At 40.3% G+C, this 18149-nt stretch overlaps 2 protein-coding genes across 2 annotated transcripts; both read left to right on the top strand.

Moving 5' to 3' along the window:
• The first annotated feature begins 1727 nt into the window (after nt 1-1727).
• LOC113130064 (trypsin) lies at nt 1728-6770 on the top strand. Its single transcript, XM_026306352.1, has 5 exons — nt 1728-1800; nt 3286-3445; nt 4739-4880; nt 5341-5607; nt 6600-6770. The coding sequence occupies exons 1-5, from the start codon at nt 1743-1745 to the stop codon at nt 6768-6770; spliced, it is 798 nt and encodes a 265-aa protein (XP_026162137.1). The 5' UTR covers nt 1728-1742.
• A 4712-nt stretch (nt 6771-11482) lies between these two features.
• camk2n1a (calcium/calmodulin dependent protein kinase II inhibitor 1a) lies at nt 11483-14126 on the top strand. The gene is made up of 2 exons (XM_026307432.1): nt 11483-12151; nt 12971-14126. The coding sequence occupies exons 1-2, from the start codon at nt 11983-11985 to the stop codon at nt 13042-13044; spliced, it is 243 nt and encodes an 80-aa protein (XP_026163217.1). The 5' UTR covers nt 11483-11982; the 3' UTR covers nt 13045-14126.
• Nucleotides 14127-18149: the final 4023 nt, after the last annotated feature.

Below are 18149 nucleotides of genomic sequence, written 5' to 3'. Positions count from 1 at the left end.
CTTAAAAGAGCAAATACGTCTCTATATATGCACTGAATTAATCTCTGTGTTGACGTGATGCACCTGAACATTGAAAAAAATCTTAATTTTATTTTAGTCTTAAATCAATGTCATAACAAAATATAGTTCCAGTGTATTGAAAAGGATCATTTTATCCATGATTCAAAAACATAATTCCTTTGTTAGAGCTATGCAGTTAGTGTTGTTTCAAAACAGTCTCTGGTATTTCTTATTCACACATTTTAATATATGGAGAGGGTATATTATTTGTGGTGCTAAAAGTAGCATTGGCAAATTAAATTTTTTATTATTACTTTACTTTATTAAATGATCATTACTTCTTATCACACCAAAGTTAAGTTTCTAGGTAATCTGTTAATAAAAAGCACTTGTTGTAGCATAATGAGTGAAAGCAGGGAGTAACTAGCAATGATCCCTAATGTCTAAAGTTGTCTGACATGTTTTTTTACTTATTTGCTTTTAAAAAACATGGCTAGTCGTGGGTATTAGGAGGTGTCACATGCTGGAACTGTTACCAGCAATTGTAGCAATTAGTTAATTGTCAAGACAGTAAATATAAATATTTTCCAAAATACCAAACAATTCCTATACAAAAACATTAGAAAGGTCCAGTAAAGGTTATTAAATATATCACAAAGTGCATCACATGAAATATGAAACAGTGATATAATGTTAGATTAATAAATAAGTTGAGTCAAGTGAGATTTGAGCTAATATTCTTTCATACTGTGAAGACCAAGTTACGGTTAAATCCTATCTATTTTTCTTAATTCCCCTATACTTTGTCTGTATTCATGAAATGAAAAAATAACGCTTGAAGGTGAAGGTCTATGAAGTCAGGTCAGTGGTGCAGGAAACACCTGACAGTGGGAGGCCACAGAAAGCTGTCTCTCCCATTGTACTCGGTGAAGCATCAATTATTCAGCTTGCTCTACATGTGGGACAAGAGGAGGTCAGGCAAGATTCACCTCCCATGCTGTGCATGGTGCTGCTTGCCAAAAGGCTTATGATAATGATGACGATGATGATGATGATGATGATGAATAATGATCATGATTGTGATCAGGTTGTTGATAATGAGTTATTATCATTCACACAGATTCAGTAGTGGTGATTCAGACTCATACAGAGGATCCCTTGTGTGTCTCGATTGCGTAGAATATTTCTGTGTTGTCTTGACTCAGACGTGAATTTTCCCCACAGCTAACAAAGCCGTGCACTAACACACACACACACACACACACACACACACACAGCAGGCCACTGAAACATTTCAGCACAGATAAGCCCAGATGATGACACAGGCAGAGGGTGCTGATACAGTATAGATGAACCCGCCAGGCACAGTGCTGCGCGTTGCCATGGCAACAATGTAAGGCCTTTCGACAAGTCTGAAAGGTCAGTCAAAAGAGCTGTGATAGTGCTGGGATGGCAGATGGGTGATGGGCACTCTCTGAAGGTGCCCTCTCTCCTCTCTTTCCTTCTCAATCAGTGCTACAGTTTTGGACCTTGGTGTTACCTGATGAACGATGACATTATACTTTTTTTCCCCGGAGGAAACATGAGAATAAAGGTTGATGTGATGATGTCTTCTGCTCTTTCTGGAACGGAGTGTGTGCTGGAGCTGGACTGGCAAAGAGGGGCTGCGAATACTATTTGTCTTCATGCAGTGGTTCACCTGCTGATTTGGTGTAGGAGAACGGCCCAAAGCTGCTACAACTATGACGAACCTGCTCATGTGTTTATGTGTTGCCCTGCTGACCCCCATGATGGTCCACAGTGAGTACACGGTTTTCAGATTTATGAATAAACTACCTGGTGCTTAGTGCGGTTTAAATGTTCGATTCTGTTGCAGTTTAAAGGCCTTTATGTTTAACAAATGCTTAAAGAGGTGCCCAGTTTCATGGTTTTAGTCATTTTTCTCAAGCAGATTTTTCACTTCCCCTGTTTGACATTATCATTTTAAAGGAACAATTTAACATTGAGTGGAATCTTATGTGAAATTATCGACACCACTCATGTGCCTGTATGTTGAAGTTAAATATGAAGCTGCCACCTGGACCAAAATACCAGCACCCCTAAAGCTCTGAAATTTACAACTTACTGTATATCTGTATTTGCTTAATCTGTACAAAAAACAAATGTAAAAATAAGGATTTACCATGTGTGAGTGTTTGTTTAGTTATTTTTTTTTTTTGGGAGCTTAACTTCCTCTGTCTCTCCTGGTTGCCTGGCAACTAGTCCAGAACAAAATCCCCCTTAAGGCATCAAATTGTTGTTTTAATAATTTGTGTAAATTGAATAAATGATATATGACATTTAATGTAACTTTCGAGGTGCTGGTAAAGTTTGTCACATTTGCACCGGCTAGCTGTTTCCAGCATTGGCCAGTCTTTGTGCTAAGCTAAGCTAACCAGCTTCTGGCTGCAAATCTCTATTTACTGTACAGGTAACTCTGTGAATAAGCTTATTTCCCAAAACACTGAACAATGTCTTTAAATTGCTTCTGTCTACTTTACAGGATGAGCTCAGATTGTGATAACTCCCAAGGAGTGATCATAAAAAATTCAAATATAGTTCAAGCCATGGTCACAGGAATGAATTGCAGATATTTCCAGGAAATGGCCCTGTTTCCATCATGTCTCTGAGTGTATAGGCTGAGGCAGATGCAGTAGTTGAGCTCTAATGTTTCAGCGCCTAGAGTGAGATGGTAACACTAGAAGGTTCGGTTACATTAGATTACATTTATTGCACCGCAGCACAGAAAACCTGTTGTTAGGTCAGATAAATGGACTTGAACTAGGAGTGCCTCACTCTTTATATTTTGCCTTTGTTCACTGAAGACTTTTTAAATGTGACTGAAATGTATACCTTGGGAGCTGTTACTACAAATACAGGTTGTTTTGGTTAAATTGCAGTTTGACAGCACAAACTGTTACTGTTTTTGGTATGAACATGGTATATTTGTGTCATTTATATGTATAAGCAGTGGAAAGTGCATCTTGGAAAAAGTAACTTAAATGTCCACTCTCCAGCAGTGTCATGAACACTGACTAAGAACAACTTTAACTGTCTGTCTGTACTGGTTGATCAGAACTGAAGAAGCTCATCAAATGACAGGCATAAACATACAGAAAGTCCATTTGTCTTTGTCACTTTTACTTTTTTAGATGTCCCATGACTTGGACAAGATGAGAATTTTCATATATAAATGCTGAAGTGCTGTAAATCAATCTCCATGTCAATGTTTGTGTTTCCGTGCAGGCCATGTGCTCATGCAGGGCCGTATAGTAGGTGGTTACACTGCTGCACCAAACTCCATCAAATACATTGTTTCGCTGCAGAGCACCAGGGGCCAACACTTCTGTGGTGGATCATTGGTTCACAGGTACTGGGTGCTGACTGCAGCACACTGCAACATTGGGTAAGGATGGTCAATAGTCATCAGTTAGCTGTTGATCCTTTTTTCTTGAAAACACTTATGTTGGAGAGGAGCCTAGCAGCAAAACACTGTGGATGGCAATGTTGGCCAGTCAGCTGGAGCACTTTGGTCCAAGCTGAAATATCACAACAGTTACTGGATGGATTGGCATGAATGATTGTACAGATATTCTATGACCTTGACCAAATACTTGCAAAACAAATAACTTCCATGTGTTTTGTTGTCATTAGCAAATATTAGCACGCTAACACAACAAACTCAGATGGCAAACATATAAATATGAGACTTGCTGCACAAGAGCATTTTAGCCTTGTCACTGTGGGCATTTTATCATCGTGACATTAGTATTTAGGCAAAAACGTTACTGTACCTATTGGCCGCAAACATTGCTAAAGACCCAAAAAACAGGATAATCCTAAAAAAGTCAAGGGTGTTTTTCTGACTTCGGAATAGATGATGATTTTTTTAAAAGCTACTTTCCTCATAAATCTAAAATATGACCTGACAGCTGTGTTTAAACTTCGCTCAAGGTAAAGATCAAAGTCTTTCCAAACACTTGCTCAGGCAAAGACATCCTTTCAGTGAACTGTGTACAAGTCACTGTATGGAAGCTAACTTGCCATGATTTTATCTTGTGAACAGATGGACCCAACAGATGCCTAAAAACAAACGTCCATAAGTAAATAATGTCAGAATGATGACGTTTGATCATGACATGAAGTAAACCAGTACACTGGCCACTGGGAACAAACCAGCACACAGATGTGGTCGAGTCAGCTGATATTGGCTCATCATCTTTGTTTTTCAGTGTGTGTGTGTGTGAGAGACCCAGAGAGAGAGAGAGAGAGAGAGAGATCTTTTCTGGATCCAGGAAATTGGCCAGGAATTTTTTGTTATACTGACCCAGCCCTGTCTGCAGACAGTAAGCCATTGTTCCCTGGCAGACAAACACATGGCAGTCACCAGTATAGGCACTGTAACTTTGTATGATGGTCCTAATTTGTCAAATATGTCATTCAACATCACTGCCAACCTTTCTGCCTAATGATGCACTATATAATTCAACAAAATTATAGGGAATTTTAATAAAAAGGACGAAATGAAAAGTAGAAATATCACAATAATAATTGTTTATCTGATTTGTGGTGTTTGTGTTGTTTTCTCATCCTCTCCCTTTACAAATGTTCAATAATGATCAAATTTCAAGGCCATGATTCATTTAGTGCTATGTCTGTCGATAAATATGACGTCAAATTGAAATGCCTTGCCTTTTAGGGCAGAGCACATGATGATAGTGGCTGGTGACTACATTGTTAATACCTTCGAGGGTACTGAGCAGTATGCTAAACCCTACAGGCTGGTCACCCATCCCCTCTACAACAGGAGTACCAACAATGCAGACATCATGCTCATTCAGGTACTGAAAAAAATGTAGCTATTTAGTCTTACAACAATATTAATCAGTGTCTTATGATAAAATAGCTAGACTTTCTCATCAGGCTTCACCTTCAATGTGGTCCTCTCTTTACCTTTGCATTTTAATTGGAAAAGCAGCATAATTAAGGACTGTATCTTTGATTCTATATCATTTAAAGCTGACTTAAACACATCATTTATTTATTGCTGCACATTGCAATGCTTTTTGGTAATATAATATTTAGTTTTGGTCTCCTCCAACTCCTGGAACTGGCTCTTAGAAAATTAATTGCTCCACTTTGTTCACCAGCTTTCACATCATTGGCGCCATTGTTACTATAAAATTAACAGTACAGTATTAATGATGGTGAAGAAGGTATACTCTGATAATGTTAAACATTTTAATCAAACTAAAATTTTCATATGCCTACTAAGAAACTGTCCTCTGCTTTTCTCTCCAGTTGCGGGCCCCCATGGTACTAAACAAGTATGTGTCACTCGCGCCTCTTCCCAGGCAGGGGACGGGTGTGGTAGAAGGCCGGATGTGTAGGGTGTCTGGCTGGGGCTACAACAATTTGGGTGGAGGCCAGGCCCCCTTCACCCTGAGGACGGTTACAGTGCCAATTGTGTCAATTGCAAAGTGTAACAGCAGCGAGTCCTTTAATGGCAACATCACAGCAAATATGATTTGTGCTGGTTACAGGACTGGAGGAAAAGACGCATGCAAGGTACACAGAAAAAAATATGTCTTTTTTCATTAATGTCAAACAATTATTCAAGAAGCTTCATCTGTAAAGTCAGATGGTCAGATGTCAGTCCAATATGGCCTATTTTGACAAACATCTGGGCTTTCAGAAATCCATTAAATGCATGTTTGAACTAATATATTTCCTAAAGTACTGGCCTTTGTTCCTAGTGTTTATCAACTAGCATGGTCTCGCTCTTTTTATCAATGCACATAAGATGGAACAATAACACAGATTTGGTAAGCTCATCCCTATGGCAGTATGAGGATACACTTCATCATGACAGTGTTGGTTCAGCTATATGCTTTTATTAAGCAGACTTTGAACCCACCTTTAGGAACTAGGAATTAGTTATGATAGTTAAAATAAAGACACCCTGAAATAGTGTTAGGACTGAAAACTGTGCTCTAATTACAATGTACCATCATTTGTGGTCAGAGAAACATCATGCTCAAGTTTGGTTACTTGTATTGTGAAAGAGCCTTTGTTGTGTAAAAAGTATTTAAAATACTTTATTTATTTTGATATTTTGCTTTAGCTAATTAATTATGATTTATGAATTAATTATGAATTAATTAAAAAGTACTTTATAATATTGCTCTAATTGGAAATTTTGTGTTGGCATTTCCAAGTGTCAGAAAGAGATTACCATTTGAAATGACAAAAGTTTAAAATACATCCCTATGGTAATGATGAAAGTAGCATTACAGTATCAGTTAACTGTGAAACTTTTGTCATAACGACCCCCATAAGATATTATGACATATCACATTTCACACATGATAAGTTCTCATATGTGTATGTGAAAGTTTCAGATATTTCATATGTAAAATATCACATCTGAAAAAAAGTCTGTTTTATATTTGTTTCATTCAAGGATCCAATATATAATTGAGTGTAAACTGTTACAACTGTTTTCCATTAGCCACACTGTGACACAGTAAGTGATTAATGGTCTGTCCTTGTCCTTGCAGGGAGACTCTGGTGGGCCGCTGGTATGCGGCGGGCGTGTTTATGGTGTTGTCTCCTGGGGCAATGGTTGTGGAGATGCTAAGTTTCCAGGAGTTTACACGGCTGTGTCCAGATTCCGCCGGTGGATAGACAGAACAATCTATAGGTCCTATTTACGCTGCACCAAACTCTGAACAAAATGATGAAAACAGCCATTTATGTCTAAAATGCTGGCATGGAAGGAAGGTTACAAATTCTCTGTAAAATATGCAACGTTTTCCTCTGATAGACTGATAAATTGTAAAATAAATAGTCAAGAATCAAACAAAAATAATATGATTAAAGGTTATTTTTTAATGAAGAGGGGTATGTTTTAAATAGTGTTTGAAGATATTACTGATTCTGCAGGCCTCAATTATCAATACCAGAGTCGAGGGGCCATATCTGAAAAAGCCTGGTGACCTCATGTTTGACTCTGGCCAATTCAACAATATAACAAGGAGCCAACCCATTAAATGCTTCAGAGGTGATCAGTAAAATCTTTAGATTAATTTTAAAACTGACTGGTAGTAAGTAGCTAAGGGAGATCCAAATAGACCATCTGATCGTAGCTTTTTGTTAAAGCTAAATTTAACAAATTTGTTAAAGCTGCATTTTGTGGCTAATTAAAGATGTGAGATTGTTTTTGGGACTGTATACTCTTTTTAAATATTATACTCTTAATAAATAATCCCAAAGAATATTTTTTCTGATATTCAACTCTGATTGTTGCTACTTTATTGAAGATTATTGAATGTTAAAGAAACACCTGAAGATTCAGGAGCTTCAAAACCAACTGCAGTAATATCGTAGCAGGTAAAGTGTGACTGTATGGGTAGAGGTACAGAGTGTGACAACAGTATAATTACATACTGTGAAACACAGTTTGTGAAATTGAAATTGTTATTGAGCTCATCTGATATGAAAGGTGAGCCTCTGGTAGAACCATGTAAGTCCACAGGGAGCAGGTGTGTCATGACTACACCTCCAGTATGAATGGTAGACGCCACATAAAAGTTATTTCTGCTGCTGGCTCAGGTATCACATCACATTCACCTTTCACTTCATTCTCTGTGGTGTGAAAAGATATGTCTTGCTTTAATACTTTAATATAGGGCCTCCCTTACAAAAAAAAGTTCACTTAAAGTTTATTTTATTATTTACACTTAGTTCAATTATAATTCCCAAGTATACTTCATGTAGTAAGTATATTAATACCACTGTACTAGTAGTACACTTATGAGTGTAATAATTCAAGACTTCATTGGAATAAATCGCCCCCCCCCTTTGTTAGTTTTTATAAGTAAGTATACTTATACTGAGAATAGACAACTTTGACTACACATACAGTGGGTACGGAAAGTATTCAGACCCCTTTAAATTTTTCACTCTTTGTGTCATTGCAGCCATTTTCCAAAATCAAAAAAGTTCATTTTATTTCTCATTAATGTACACTCAGCACCCCATCTTGACAGAAAAAAACAGAAATGTAGAAATTTTTGCAAATTTATTAAAAAAGAAAAACTGAAATATCACATGGTCATAAGTATTCAGACCCTGTGCTCAGTATTGAGTAGAAGCACCCTTTAGAGCTAGTACAGCCATGAGTCTTCTTGGGAATGATGCAACAAGTTTTTCACGCCTGGATTTGGGGATCCTCTGCCATTCTTCCTTGCAGATCCTCTCTAGTTCTGTCAGGGTGGATGGTGAACGTTGGTGGACAGCCATTTTCAGGTCTCTGCAGAGATGCTCAATTGGGTTTAGGTCAGGGCTCTGGCTGGGCCAGTCAAGAACGGTCACAGAGTTGTTCCGAAGCCACTCCTTTGTTATTTTAGCTGTGTGCTTAGGGTCATTGTCCTGTTGAAAGGTGAACCTTCGGCCCAGTCTGAGGTCCTGAGCACTCTGGAAGAGGTTTTCTTCCAGGATATCTCTGTACTTGGCCACATTCATCTTTCCTTCAATTGCAACCAGTCGTCCTGTCCCTGCAGCTGAAAAACACCCCCACAACATGATGCTCCCACCACCATGTTTCACTGTAGGGATTGTATTGGGCAGGTGATGAGCAGTGCCTGGTTTTCTCCACACATACCGCTTAGAATTAACACCAAAAAGTTCAATCTTGGTCTCATCAGACCAGAGAATCTTATTTCTCATAGTCTGGGAGTCCTTCATGTGTTTTTTGGCAAACTCTATGCGGGCTTTCATGCACTGAGGAGAGGCTTCCGTCGGGCCACTCTGCCATAAAGCCCCGACTGGTGGAGGGCTGCAGTGATAGTTGACTTTGTGGAACTTTCTCCCATCTCCCTACTGCATCTCTGGAGCTCAGCCACAGTGATCTTTGAGTTCTTCTTTACCTCTCTCACCAAAGCTCTTCTCCCAAAATTGCTCAGTTTGGCTGGACAGCCAGGTCTAGGAAGAGTTCTGGTCGTCCCTAACTTTTTCCATTTGAGGATTATGGAGGCCACTGTGCTCTTAGGAACCTTGAGTGCTGCAGAAATTCTTTTGTAACCTTGGCCAGATCTGTGCCTTGCCACAATTCTGTCTCTGAGCTCCTTGGGCAGTTCCTTCGACCTCATGATTCTCATTTGCTCTGACATGCACTGTGAGCTGTAAGGTCTTATATAGACAGGTGTGTGCCTTTCCTAATCAAGTCCAATCAGTTTAATTAAACACAGCTGGACTCCAATGAAGGAGCAGAACCATCTCAAGGAGGATCAGAAGAAATGGACAGCATGTGAGTTAAATATGAGTGTCACTGCAAAGGGTCTGAATACTTATGACCATGTGAGATTTCAGTTTTTCTTTTTTAATAAATTTGCAAAAATTTCTACATTTCTGTTTTTTTCTGTCAAGATGGGGTGCTGAGTGTACATTAATGAGAAATAAAATGAACTTTTTTGATTTTGGAAAATGGCTGCAATGACACAAAGAGTGAAAAATTTAAAGGGGTCTGAATACTTTCCGTACCCACTGTATGCTTCATATCTACTGTAACTGTGTATTGCGTCTATAGCATGTAGGTATCAGTTTTATATATATTTTAATAAAAATACCCATGTACACTGCTACAAATACACACAAAAAACGAACCTACACGAATAATGTGAGCACACACAATAGTAGTAGTAGTAGTAATAGTATGTTTTATTATTATTTATTATTTATTTATTATTACCTAAATTTAATAATCTATCTATCTATCTATCTATCTATCTATCTATCTATCTATCTATCTATCTATCTGTAAGGCCTATGTGGTTTGCATATAGTGGCATATTCATGTTCTATTTCTTTACTATGAAAAAACAAATTTAAAGGGAAACGACATGATGGATGACTGACATGAATTGATTAGGCTACAGTTTTACTGCAAAGTCTTAGCCTAAAAACATTGTGCGTTCACCTGTTGAACCACAAACTGTAGTTTCCTTCTTCAAAAATTGAATTTCAATGTGTGATCCTTCTACAACCCACTGAGGAACTGAGGACAGAAATGTCTGAGAGATTCCATGTTTAATGGTCCGGATCCTCCTCTGTATTCATGCCATCTACCCAGTTTCTGAGTAAACACCTGCACAGGTATGCAGCTGTCAACACATGTCACCATGGCAACTGCAAAGATGTCGACAGCTGCTGCCCCAGAATACTTGGAAAACATCCTGTAAATGTTAAAAATGCAGCACAAATACTACAAATACTACTACTCATGACGAAAACTACGCTAAAATGAATTTTGTTGACCTGAACTAATAAAATCTATTGACTAATTTCATTTATTTTTTCGTTTAAAGAAATGAAATCAAAATGAACACAGGTTTTTGTTAGGAATTGGTGGTGGTGATGGTGATGGTGGTGAAGGAGGAGAGGTAGGACCCAAATGCAGAACACACACAAGGCTTTATTAACCTGGACTCACCAGGCAGAGGCTCAGGCAAAATCCCTAACGCCACTTGGCGAACCGGATGGAAAAAACAAAAACTAGAGACGGGTAAAAAGAAACTCTCCTCGAACAAACGAAAACACATGTAGATGTAGGTATATACAATGCAATGCTCCGACTAAGAACAAGAGAAGGGCGGGTGGTATAAATAGACCTCAAACAAAGGAAAACTAAACACAGGTGAAACTGATCAAACTAATGTACACAAAACTACCCAAGATCAACACAGGAGAAACAGGAAATTAACCAAAATAAAAGTCCAAGACCGGAACTCAAAAATCACATCGCAACAGTTTTGTAGCCTGCGTCCATCCCTTTGGATTACTGGGATCCTTTTGGTTCTTCAAAATATCTTGTATTTAAGTAACTGAGGTCAGGCCTCGACACTGTCCAATGTGGAATAGACATGTGGTTTATTACCCTTATAAAAAACTGCTCCTTGTTTTGGTTTTACTCAGCAAATATCCTGAATAATCCCCGAGGCAGTTTCCCGGAGCAGGTCACACATCCCAGATGATCTTTAACCCCCACCCATCTGTAACTGATGTTACAGTCCTGCACAAACTGTGGTGAATACCAGTAAAACCAGAAGGCCGAAGGCCCTTCGGAGTGAACTGGAAGCGCGCAATGGGACCAAAAGTCACACCACGCTTTATGGACATACTGCCATCCTCTGGTGAGGTCTGTCTCCATGAACAGACTGCAACACCCCCCCCCCCCCCCCCCCCCCCCCCCCCACACACAACACCACCTTATGGTGAAATAAATAGCAAAACGTAAATTGTTAAGTTGGGGGAGGAAATTCATATCTCTAACTCGTCGAGTGGTGGCGCGTAAACGGCGTTTTCCAAATATCTGAATTGGCTCACATTTCGGCTGTGTGCCATCCTTGAATAAAGAATCGCCATTTGTTTGATTGCATCTAGATCCCGGAGAGTGGAGCACTGGTACACCACGACTCCAACTGGAAGCTTCTCAGGGCTGCACCAGAAACCCCCCGTACAGCTCCTCGACAGGTCTCCCCGGGATCCGTGTTTTGCATCGCACCTCAATTTGCATTTCTTCCTCAGATTTTCCGTGCGACGGATTCGACCACACGAAACCAGCGGGCGCTCCACGACTCTATTGTACGTGCGCCTCCATTTCCAAAGCAATACGCACAGAGAAAAAACCTCTGGAAAATTTAAATAATGTTGCCGAAGCTCCACGAGCGGGGAAATTGAGGACATTTTGATTTACTGTTATTTCTGTTGCGCACCTATACGGAGACAGACACGTGTCTTCGGGGTAAACAGAAAGGGCTAGATCGTGTCTGCAAACTGCATTGTTTTTCCCCTTTCTGTTTGTTCTAGACGACCGAGTTCAAGCTTGGCGTCGAGCTATACATTTAAGTTTGTGCGCCTTGGTGATAAAGACGCATTTTGGAGATGTCGGAAGTGCTGCCATTCAACGAAGAAAAAATGAGTCATTATGGAAATGAGGACGACGAGGGACACCTTTCCTTCACCTGTCGTCTTCAAGACACCAACAACTTCTTCAGTGGTGCACAGAATAAACGTCCGCCGAAACTCGGACAAATAGGCAGGAGCAAACGGGGTAATTATATAATTATGGTGTTTTCGGTTGTACCGTTTGTATGATGTGTTGAATGCGCACATAAGGTAGATTATTAGTGGACCGTAATTAAGGATGTCTCTGTGAACCCAGATAGGCAACAGCGTTGCATTGACATGATGTTCAGTGGAGCCTTAGATCAGAGGAACAGCCTAATGTTTGTATGCATGTGGGATATATGGGTTTTAAATATTAGATTCGCATTGCAACATAAGTTGAATGCGCAGTGCGCGCTGGTAAATACCGTCTGAATTCTGTTCAACAGAGTTGTGTTGAAGGTCCGATCCCCAAGGAATGTTGGAATAATTGAGATTTAAATACTGTGTAATTGCGATTTTTGTGTTTGCATGATGACTTCAGGCTGTTTTTGCTTTTGTGTGCCCTGCATTCCTGATCAGACCCATGAGATGGTCCTTGAATACTGAGGCTCACTGGCGGTGCAACATACATGCACTGACAGACATGCAGTCGCACATACACTAATGTACAGACACAACATGGATAAACAGAAGGAAACAGGCAGAGGTGTGAGAATTGCAGCTGTAGGTGCACAGCAAGATGACGAGCAGACATTCACATATAACACATTTCCAAATGTGCATCACACACTCAGACTCACACAGTCACGCTTATGGTTATCTCTCTTTTTGCGATGCTTTACTTTCTCATGCATGAATATGCCAGTTCTGCTCAAACAGCACTAACGGTTCTGGGTTTTAATGCCCTCCTGTCAGTCCGTGGTGAATCTTTGCCCCACCATGATGAGCCCCCCTCATTAACCCTCTCCCCTGTCATCCACAGTTGTGATTGAGGATGAGAATGGCGACAACGAAGCACTGAAAAATGGAACAGAGAAGACCCCAGCAGATGCTTAGAGTGCTCGGCTCACCACCCCCCAAAAGACACTCTTGAAATTTTTTATGGCGATATTTAACAGTTTTAATCCAAAGACACTGTATATAAGCACTTTCTTTCATGTGGCAGCAAGCAGCACTTCCACACCCTCCTCTTCCAGTCAGTCATGGCCATCCGGGTGACACACACTGGGAGGGGCGGGAGATGGCAGCAAAGGAGACCCCTGGGTGGACCCCCCCCAACATACACACACGACACCACACACACACAAACAAACACGCCCTCGTTTACAGGGTTTCGCCATAAATCCAAAACTGGGAGAAGACAAGGGGGGCAAGGTGGAGGAAGAAGGCAGCGCTGTCGAAATGCAGAAATCAGGGACAGGATGCAGAAATAAATCTAATATAAAAACTAAAGCACACACTTCTCCTATATCGTACTAATCAATCCTATGATATCATTCTTTCAGCTCTTCATTTTGATCAAGGACAAATGATTAACCAAGTTTGTAAATATGGAAAGGGTAGCCCATATTTTCTTGCACAAAGTGGGAATCAGTAAACTGGCTTGATCTCTGTGTTGAAGACTTTATTTATTGATCCTTTGGAATATATCTTTTGCAGTGACTTAAGGCCAGAGAGAGTTTTTTTTTGTATGTCAAGAAAACTTTGAGCAAACGAGAGTGATATTTTTTTCACTTAACAATTCTTGATGTTGCCTGAGTGTTTTTTGTTACCATATTTTGCAGCTAATGAGTCATTTATATACAGTGTACTTCCCACCTGTTTGTAAGCTTCCCAGGCTTTCACCTGGATTGCTTGATACTGTAACCTGACTGTACACACCCTATTGATAAACTATTTATATTGCATTGTGCATTATTGTGTGTGCCAAATCTCATGAGGGATATACTGTATCAGACAACTTGTTCTTTTTTGTGCTTTATACATTTACTCATAGAGTTCAGTTGTTTTGTTGGGTTGCCATTTTTAGGGCTCTTTCTTAAAACACTGAAATACCAACTCATGCATGGCAAATATAAAATCATGCATGCACGGCAGAAGTTCTGAAACTTGTGTATTCTTAAAGCACCTCGTATACAGCTTTGAATGACAAACCTCGAGAAACAGTCTTAATTCTGCGTTGTACTGTATTGGTTCACACTGATTTGTACAGTGGCCTAACATCTTGTAATAAAGATTATGACGAAGTACTATTTACTGTTTAGTGTTGATTGTGGTTTAAATTGTGTATCTTAATGTTGCTTTGTGTTTTTTTTAAACTGTTATAAAACTGTAGCAAAAACACAAATCTAGTTTTGTATGAGAAAGATAAAGACAATAGCCAGTAGCTTGAGTGACTTTTGGATGTTTACAGTTCTCCCTGTTGTTATTGAATTGCCTATCTGACTGCCAAGGAAGGTCAGGTCAGCATTTTCCACTGTGAGAAAGTAGCATCCCATTCCTTGGAAAGATGAGCTATAGAAAGAGACGGAAACATGAAGAAGACGACCAAGTAATTTCTCAAGAATCTGAATTATACACTCTGTCCTGAATTGTTTAAAGCAGAGTTGAGACCCTCGGCTCAGACAAGTGCTGACAGTAACAAGTGCTACAGTATTACAGTTGATTCTGTGGGGAAAATGTACACATCTGCTTCCCAATGCAATAAATGTCTGTTTGCATCTAAAATCTCAGCTCCTCTCGTTAATCAAGACCTCCCTTTAACTCCATTGCCAGAGATGTACATGGTGCAGGGGCACCGAGGCATGAGGAACACTGATGCGACGTGACATTTCCAACTCTGCTGTGGTGACTAAATGATTCATGTTATGTGACGAGTCTCTGTCAGCATCTTAAACTCCGGACTGCTGGGATGTATGCTGGGAACACATACACAAAGGCATACACATGTCCATTTCAGCTCCAACTGCAGGCGAGACTACCATATTGCTAGCCTCTCTCCCTCCCCAGTCTTGACAGACATGAAAGGGGCTGCCTGTGCTGGGTGCCATGGTAACAGATGCACCTTGTGCTGGATGGGTGCAGTGGTGGGTCTGGGTGTAGAATAGTCTTCCCCGAGCCTCAGCTTGATACCATCGCTCTCTTTAATGGAATGTTTTCCATTCTCTTATCTCTGCCCTCTTCTCTTAAGATCCCCTATTCACTCAGTGGCGTGACTGCATTATTCTGCCAAAATAGTCCCCTCTTCTAAGACAGGCAGTCAACCATGACGATGGTGCCTACTGCAGTAACAGTCTATCCTCTCACACAGGGTGAGGGGATGTTACATTTGGGGAGTGATGCTGTATGATTGCAGCAAAAGCTTCATATGATGGGGCCAAGCTTCAGCAGTCTTAACACAGGGTTCCTTACTAAAGGCTTCTCTTCAGATGTTGCTGAAAATCACAGAGGGCAGAGAGTAAAGAAGAAACACAATAGTCCAAATACCAATTTGACAGAGCTCATAATGTCCAGGATTTGCTGTGAATGTCAGGTGTCATTTTGAGGCTGTTATCTGCCGTGCACATAGCTCACTAAGTGCCTTTTGAAGGCATCCTGTCCTTTGCTTAAGCTGTCCTTCTGTTGCTGTTGGCACTATATTTTTGAAACTCTCTCCCGCATTACATCATTTTGCAGTGTTTGCAAAAGATAATCTAGCAATCCAGGCAGTAAGCACCTATAGTAAATCACCAACTAGAAATGGAGCTAGATGTGATTCATAATAATAATACCTATTACACAGCATGGGTTTGCTTCAGCAGAGGTTTGTAAGCAATACTGGATTTTCTAGGCATCAGGTGACCAACACTGAAAGGCCAAAGAGTCACCATCTGAACTTCTCATAGCAAAGTCACAAACATAACAGAAATACACTGAATTTCAATATGCATGAGAACGAAATGCTAAACACAGGAAATGGCATTAGCAAAGAGGAACAGGTGTCACATGGAGACACATAGAAATGGAGACAGACGTTAAACGGGATACAGTTTTAGCAACACCTCAAACTGAAACCTAAACAGTGACCATCAACACGATGTAAAAGGACTGATGCTGTAAGTGGCATTCCGTAGAAAATAACTCTTACTGTGACCAACAGGTGTTAGCAAGCTGTTTATGGTTTCTTTTTCTGATTTCCCTGTAAAAGTCTGTACCTAATCCAGGCACAGTCTGTAATATAAAACTGGCAGTGGGCACCAGCAGAATATTCTGATTCTTGGTTTTTCCTTTTAGAAATTCTGACCTTTGTCCCTCACAAATATTTTGAATAAAGTGTAATGAGATGCTGAATAGGATCTGATAGGACTTGATTATGACTGATCTTTTTTAATACCCATTTCCTTTGACTGACAGCCACATTGTGCTGGTTTTCACAACAGAAATTCTTGTGCTTCTCATTAGGATAATATGACTTTCCATAATCATCCTATATAACAATACTCACTTACACACTTGCCTCTGATGCAGGTTTATCACGCAAACCCTCATAGTGAAGTCCTGTAAGTTTGCTGGTGGGGCAGAGGGAATTACACCTTCCAATGAGCAGATCCTCCACTATCACTGATGTAATGAGAAGCTTTCTATTAGCTAACTCATTATTTGGATAACAGTGCCACTTATAAGTTTTGTAGTGAGGACTGCTGAGAAGATAATCACTAGTGCTGTGAAAAGGGCCAGATGGAAGTCAAGATCTGGATACTGTTAGTTTACATAAGCACTGGCAGGTGTAGAAGAAGACAAGGATGGAAGAAGAAGAGAAGCAACATGAAGGTAAGAAGAAGAAAGAAACAGTCAAAGGAAAGATAGAGAGTTTTCATAGGTCACTGACACCATGAGGAAAACTGTACCCTTCGAGCTCCCTGTTAGCTGCACACAGACAAACTAACATACTCTGCACTCACACTCCAGCCTGACTGATTGTCACAGTCATCCCTTGGAGAGACCAGTTTTAGGCTGCTCTCCTTTGGATTTCTGAATCTGACCTTTGTCTCCTCACAGGGAAATACCTGTGGTGACCTCACATTCGAAACCTCTCACTGGGGAAAAATCACCTGGTTTATTTTTTGAATGAATGGGCTCTATATGATGTTGTATTAAAATGTGCATGGCATGCAAATAACAGAGGCAACATTTGCATGTCTTTCCACTGCACTGCATGTGTGCACATGTGCAGATGTGGGTGGATTTATTCATATTTTTCTCTATATGTACCTGTGTTTAGATGAGACAGAGAGTGTGTGTGTGTGTGTGTGTGTGTGTGTGTGTAGGTGTGTGTGTGTGTGTGTGTGTAGTGACAAAGCTCAATTGGCATTGGGATCAGGCATTCTCTTGATGACTGAGACTCAGCTGGGAATTCACAAGTACAGCAACCAACAAGGAAATGTAGTCCTGGTTGGAAAAATAAATAAATATCCCTTGAACACCAAACCTGCTCCAAAATGAGGTCCTACATCAGTTTTTTGGAAAGAGCTGAATCACAGAGCATTTGACCAAAAAACAACCCTGCCTATGATATGATGATAAAACCCACTTTGGTTGCAGCTAAATCATTATTGCCGATGACGTCAATCTTTTAAGCAAGTTTCCTCTCAGATATCGGTCCAGCTTTTATTCATCTCCATAAACCCTGAATCCCACCCAAATTCTATCACTGTGGGCTCTGTCCTTGTGTATTTTTCTCTATTGAAAGGGGTAAGAGTCCAGGTTTAACAGATGGGACTGTCATGACAGGGTGACAGAAATGGACAGGCAAAAAGACAGCGATGGAAGGACTGCTCCGCATTAACATTAAACACAGTCTCTCACTGTTTTCCAAGGAAAGAGCAGAGCTGGAGAAGGAAGGGGGGAGGAGGAAGGGCGGCAGGCAGGTCGGAAAAGAGTGGGAGAGAAGCACAAGAGGGAGATGAGGGGATAAGAGAGATGGAGAGCCACCAGAGAAGGAGAAAAAAAGAGGGATAAACAAAATGGAGAGTAGAGGAAGAGAGACAGTGGCTCAATATGATGAAATGAATGCCAGGGAGAAACAGTTCAGACCAACCAGATGGTTACTATAGCAACCACATCCCCACTCTCTGTCTCTCGTTCTCTGCCTCGCTTCTTTGTTGCTGCTTTAAATCTGTGGA

The sequence above is a fragment of the Mastacembelus armatus genome, chromosome 5 (genome assembly GCF_900324485.2).
Source record: "Mastacembelus armatus chromosome 5, fMasArm1.2, whole genome shotgun sequence".
NCBI lineage: Eukaryota > Metazoa > Chordata > Actinopteri > Synbranchiformes > Mastacembelidae > Mastacembelus > Mastacembelus armatus.
Note: the sequence above shows the minus strand (reverse complement) of the source record. Positions and strands in the feature narration are given on the sequence as shown.

Excerpts from the sequence above, each read along its gene's own strand:
- LOC113130064 (XM_026306352.1), top strand. The coding sequence starts at position 1,743 with ATGACGAACCTGCTCATGTGTTTATGTGTTGCCCTGCTGACCCCCATG. Across the intron at positions 1,801-3,285 it reads GACCCCCATGATGGTCCACA|GCCATGTGCTCATGCAGGGC; the intron begins GTGAGTACACGG and ends GTTTCCGTGCAG. Across the intron at positions 4,881-5,340 it reads CAGACATCATGCTCATTCAG|TTGCGGGCCCCCATGGTACT; the intron begins GTACTGAAAAAA and ends TTTTCTCTCCAG.
- camk2n1a (XM_026307432.1), top strand. The coding sequence starts at position 11,983 with ATGTCGGAAGTGCTGCCATTCAACGAAGAAAAAATGAGTCATTATGGA. Across the intron at positions 12,152-12,970 it reads AATAGGCAGGAGCAAACGGG|TTGTGATTGAGGATGAGAAT; the intron begins GTAATTATATAA and ends TGTCATCCACAG.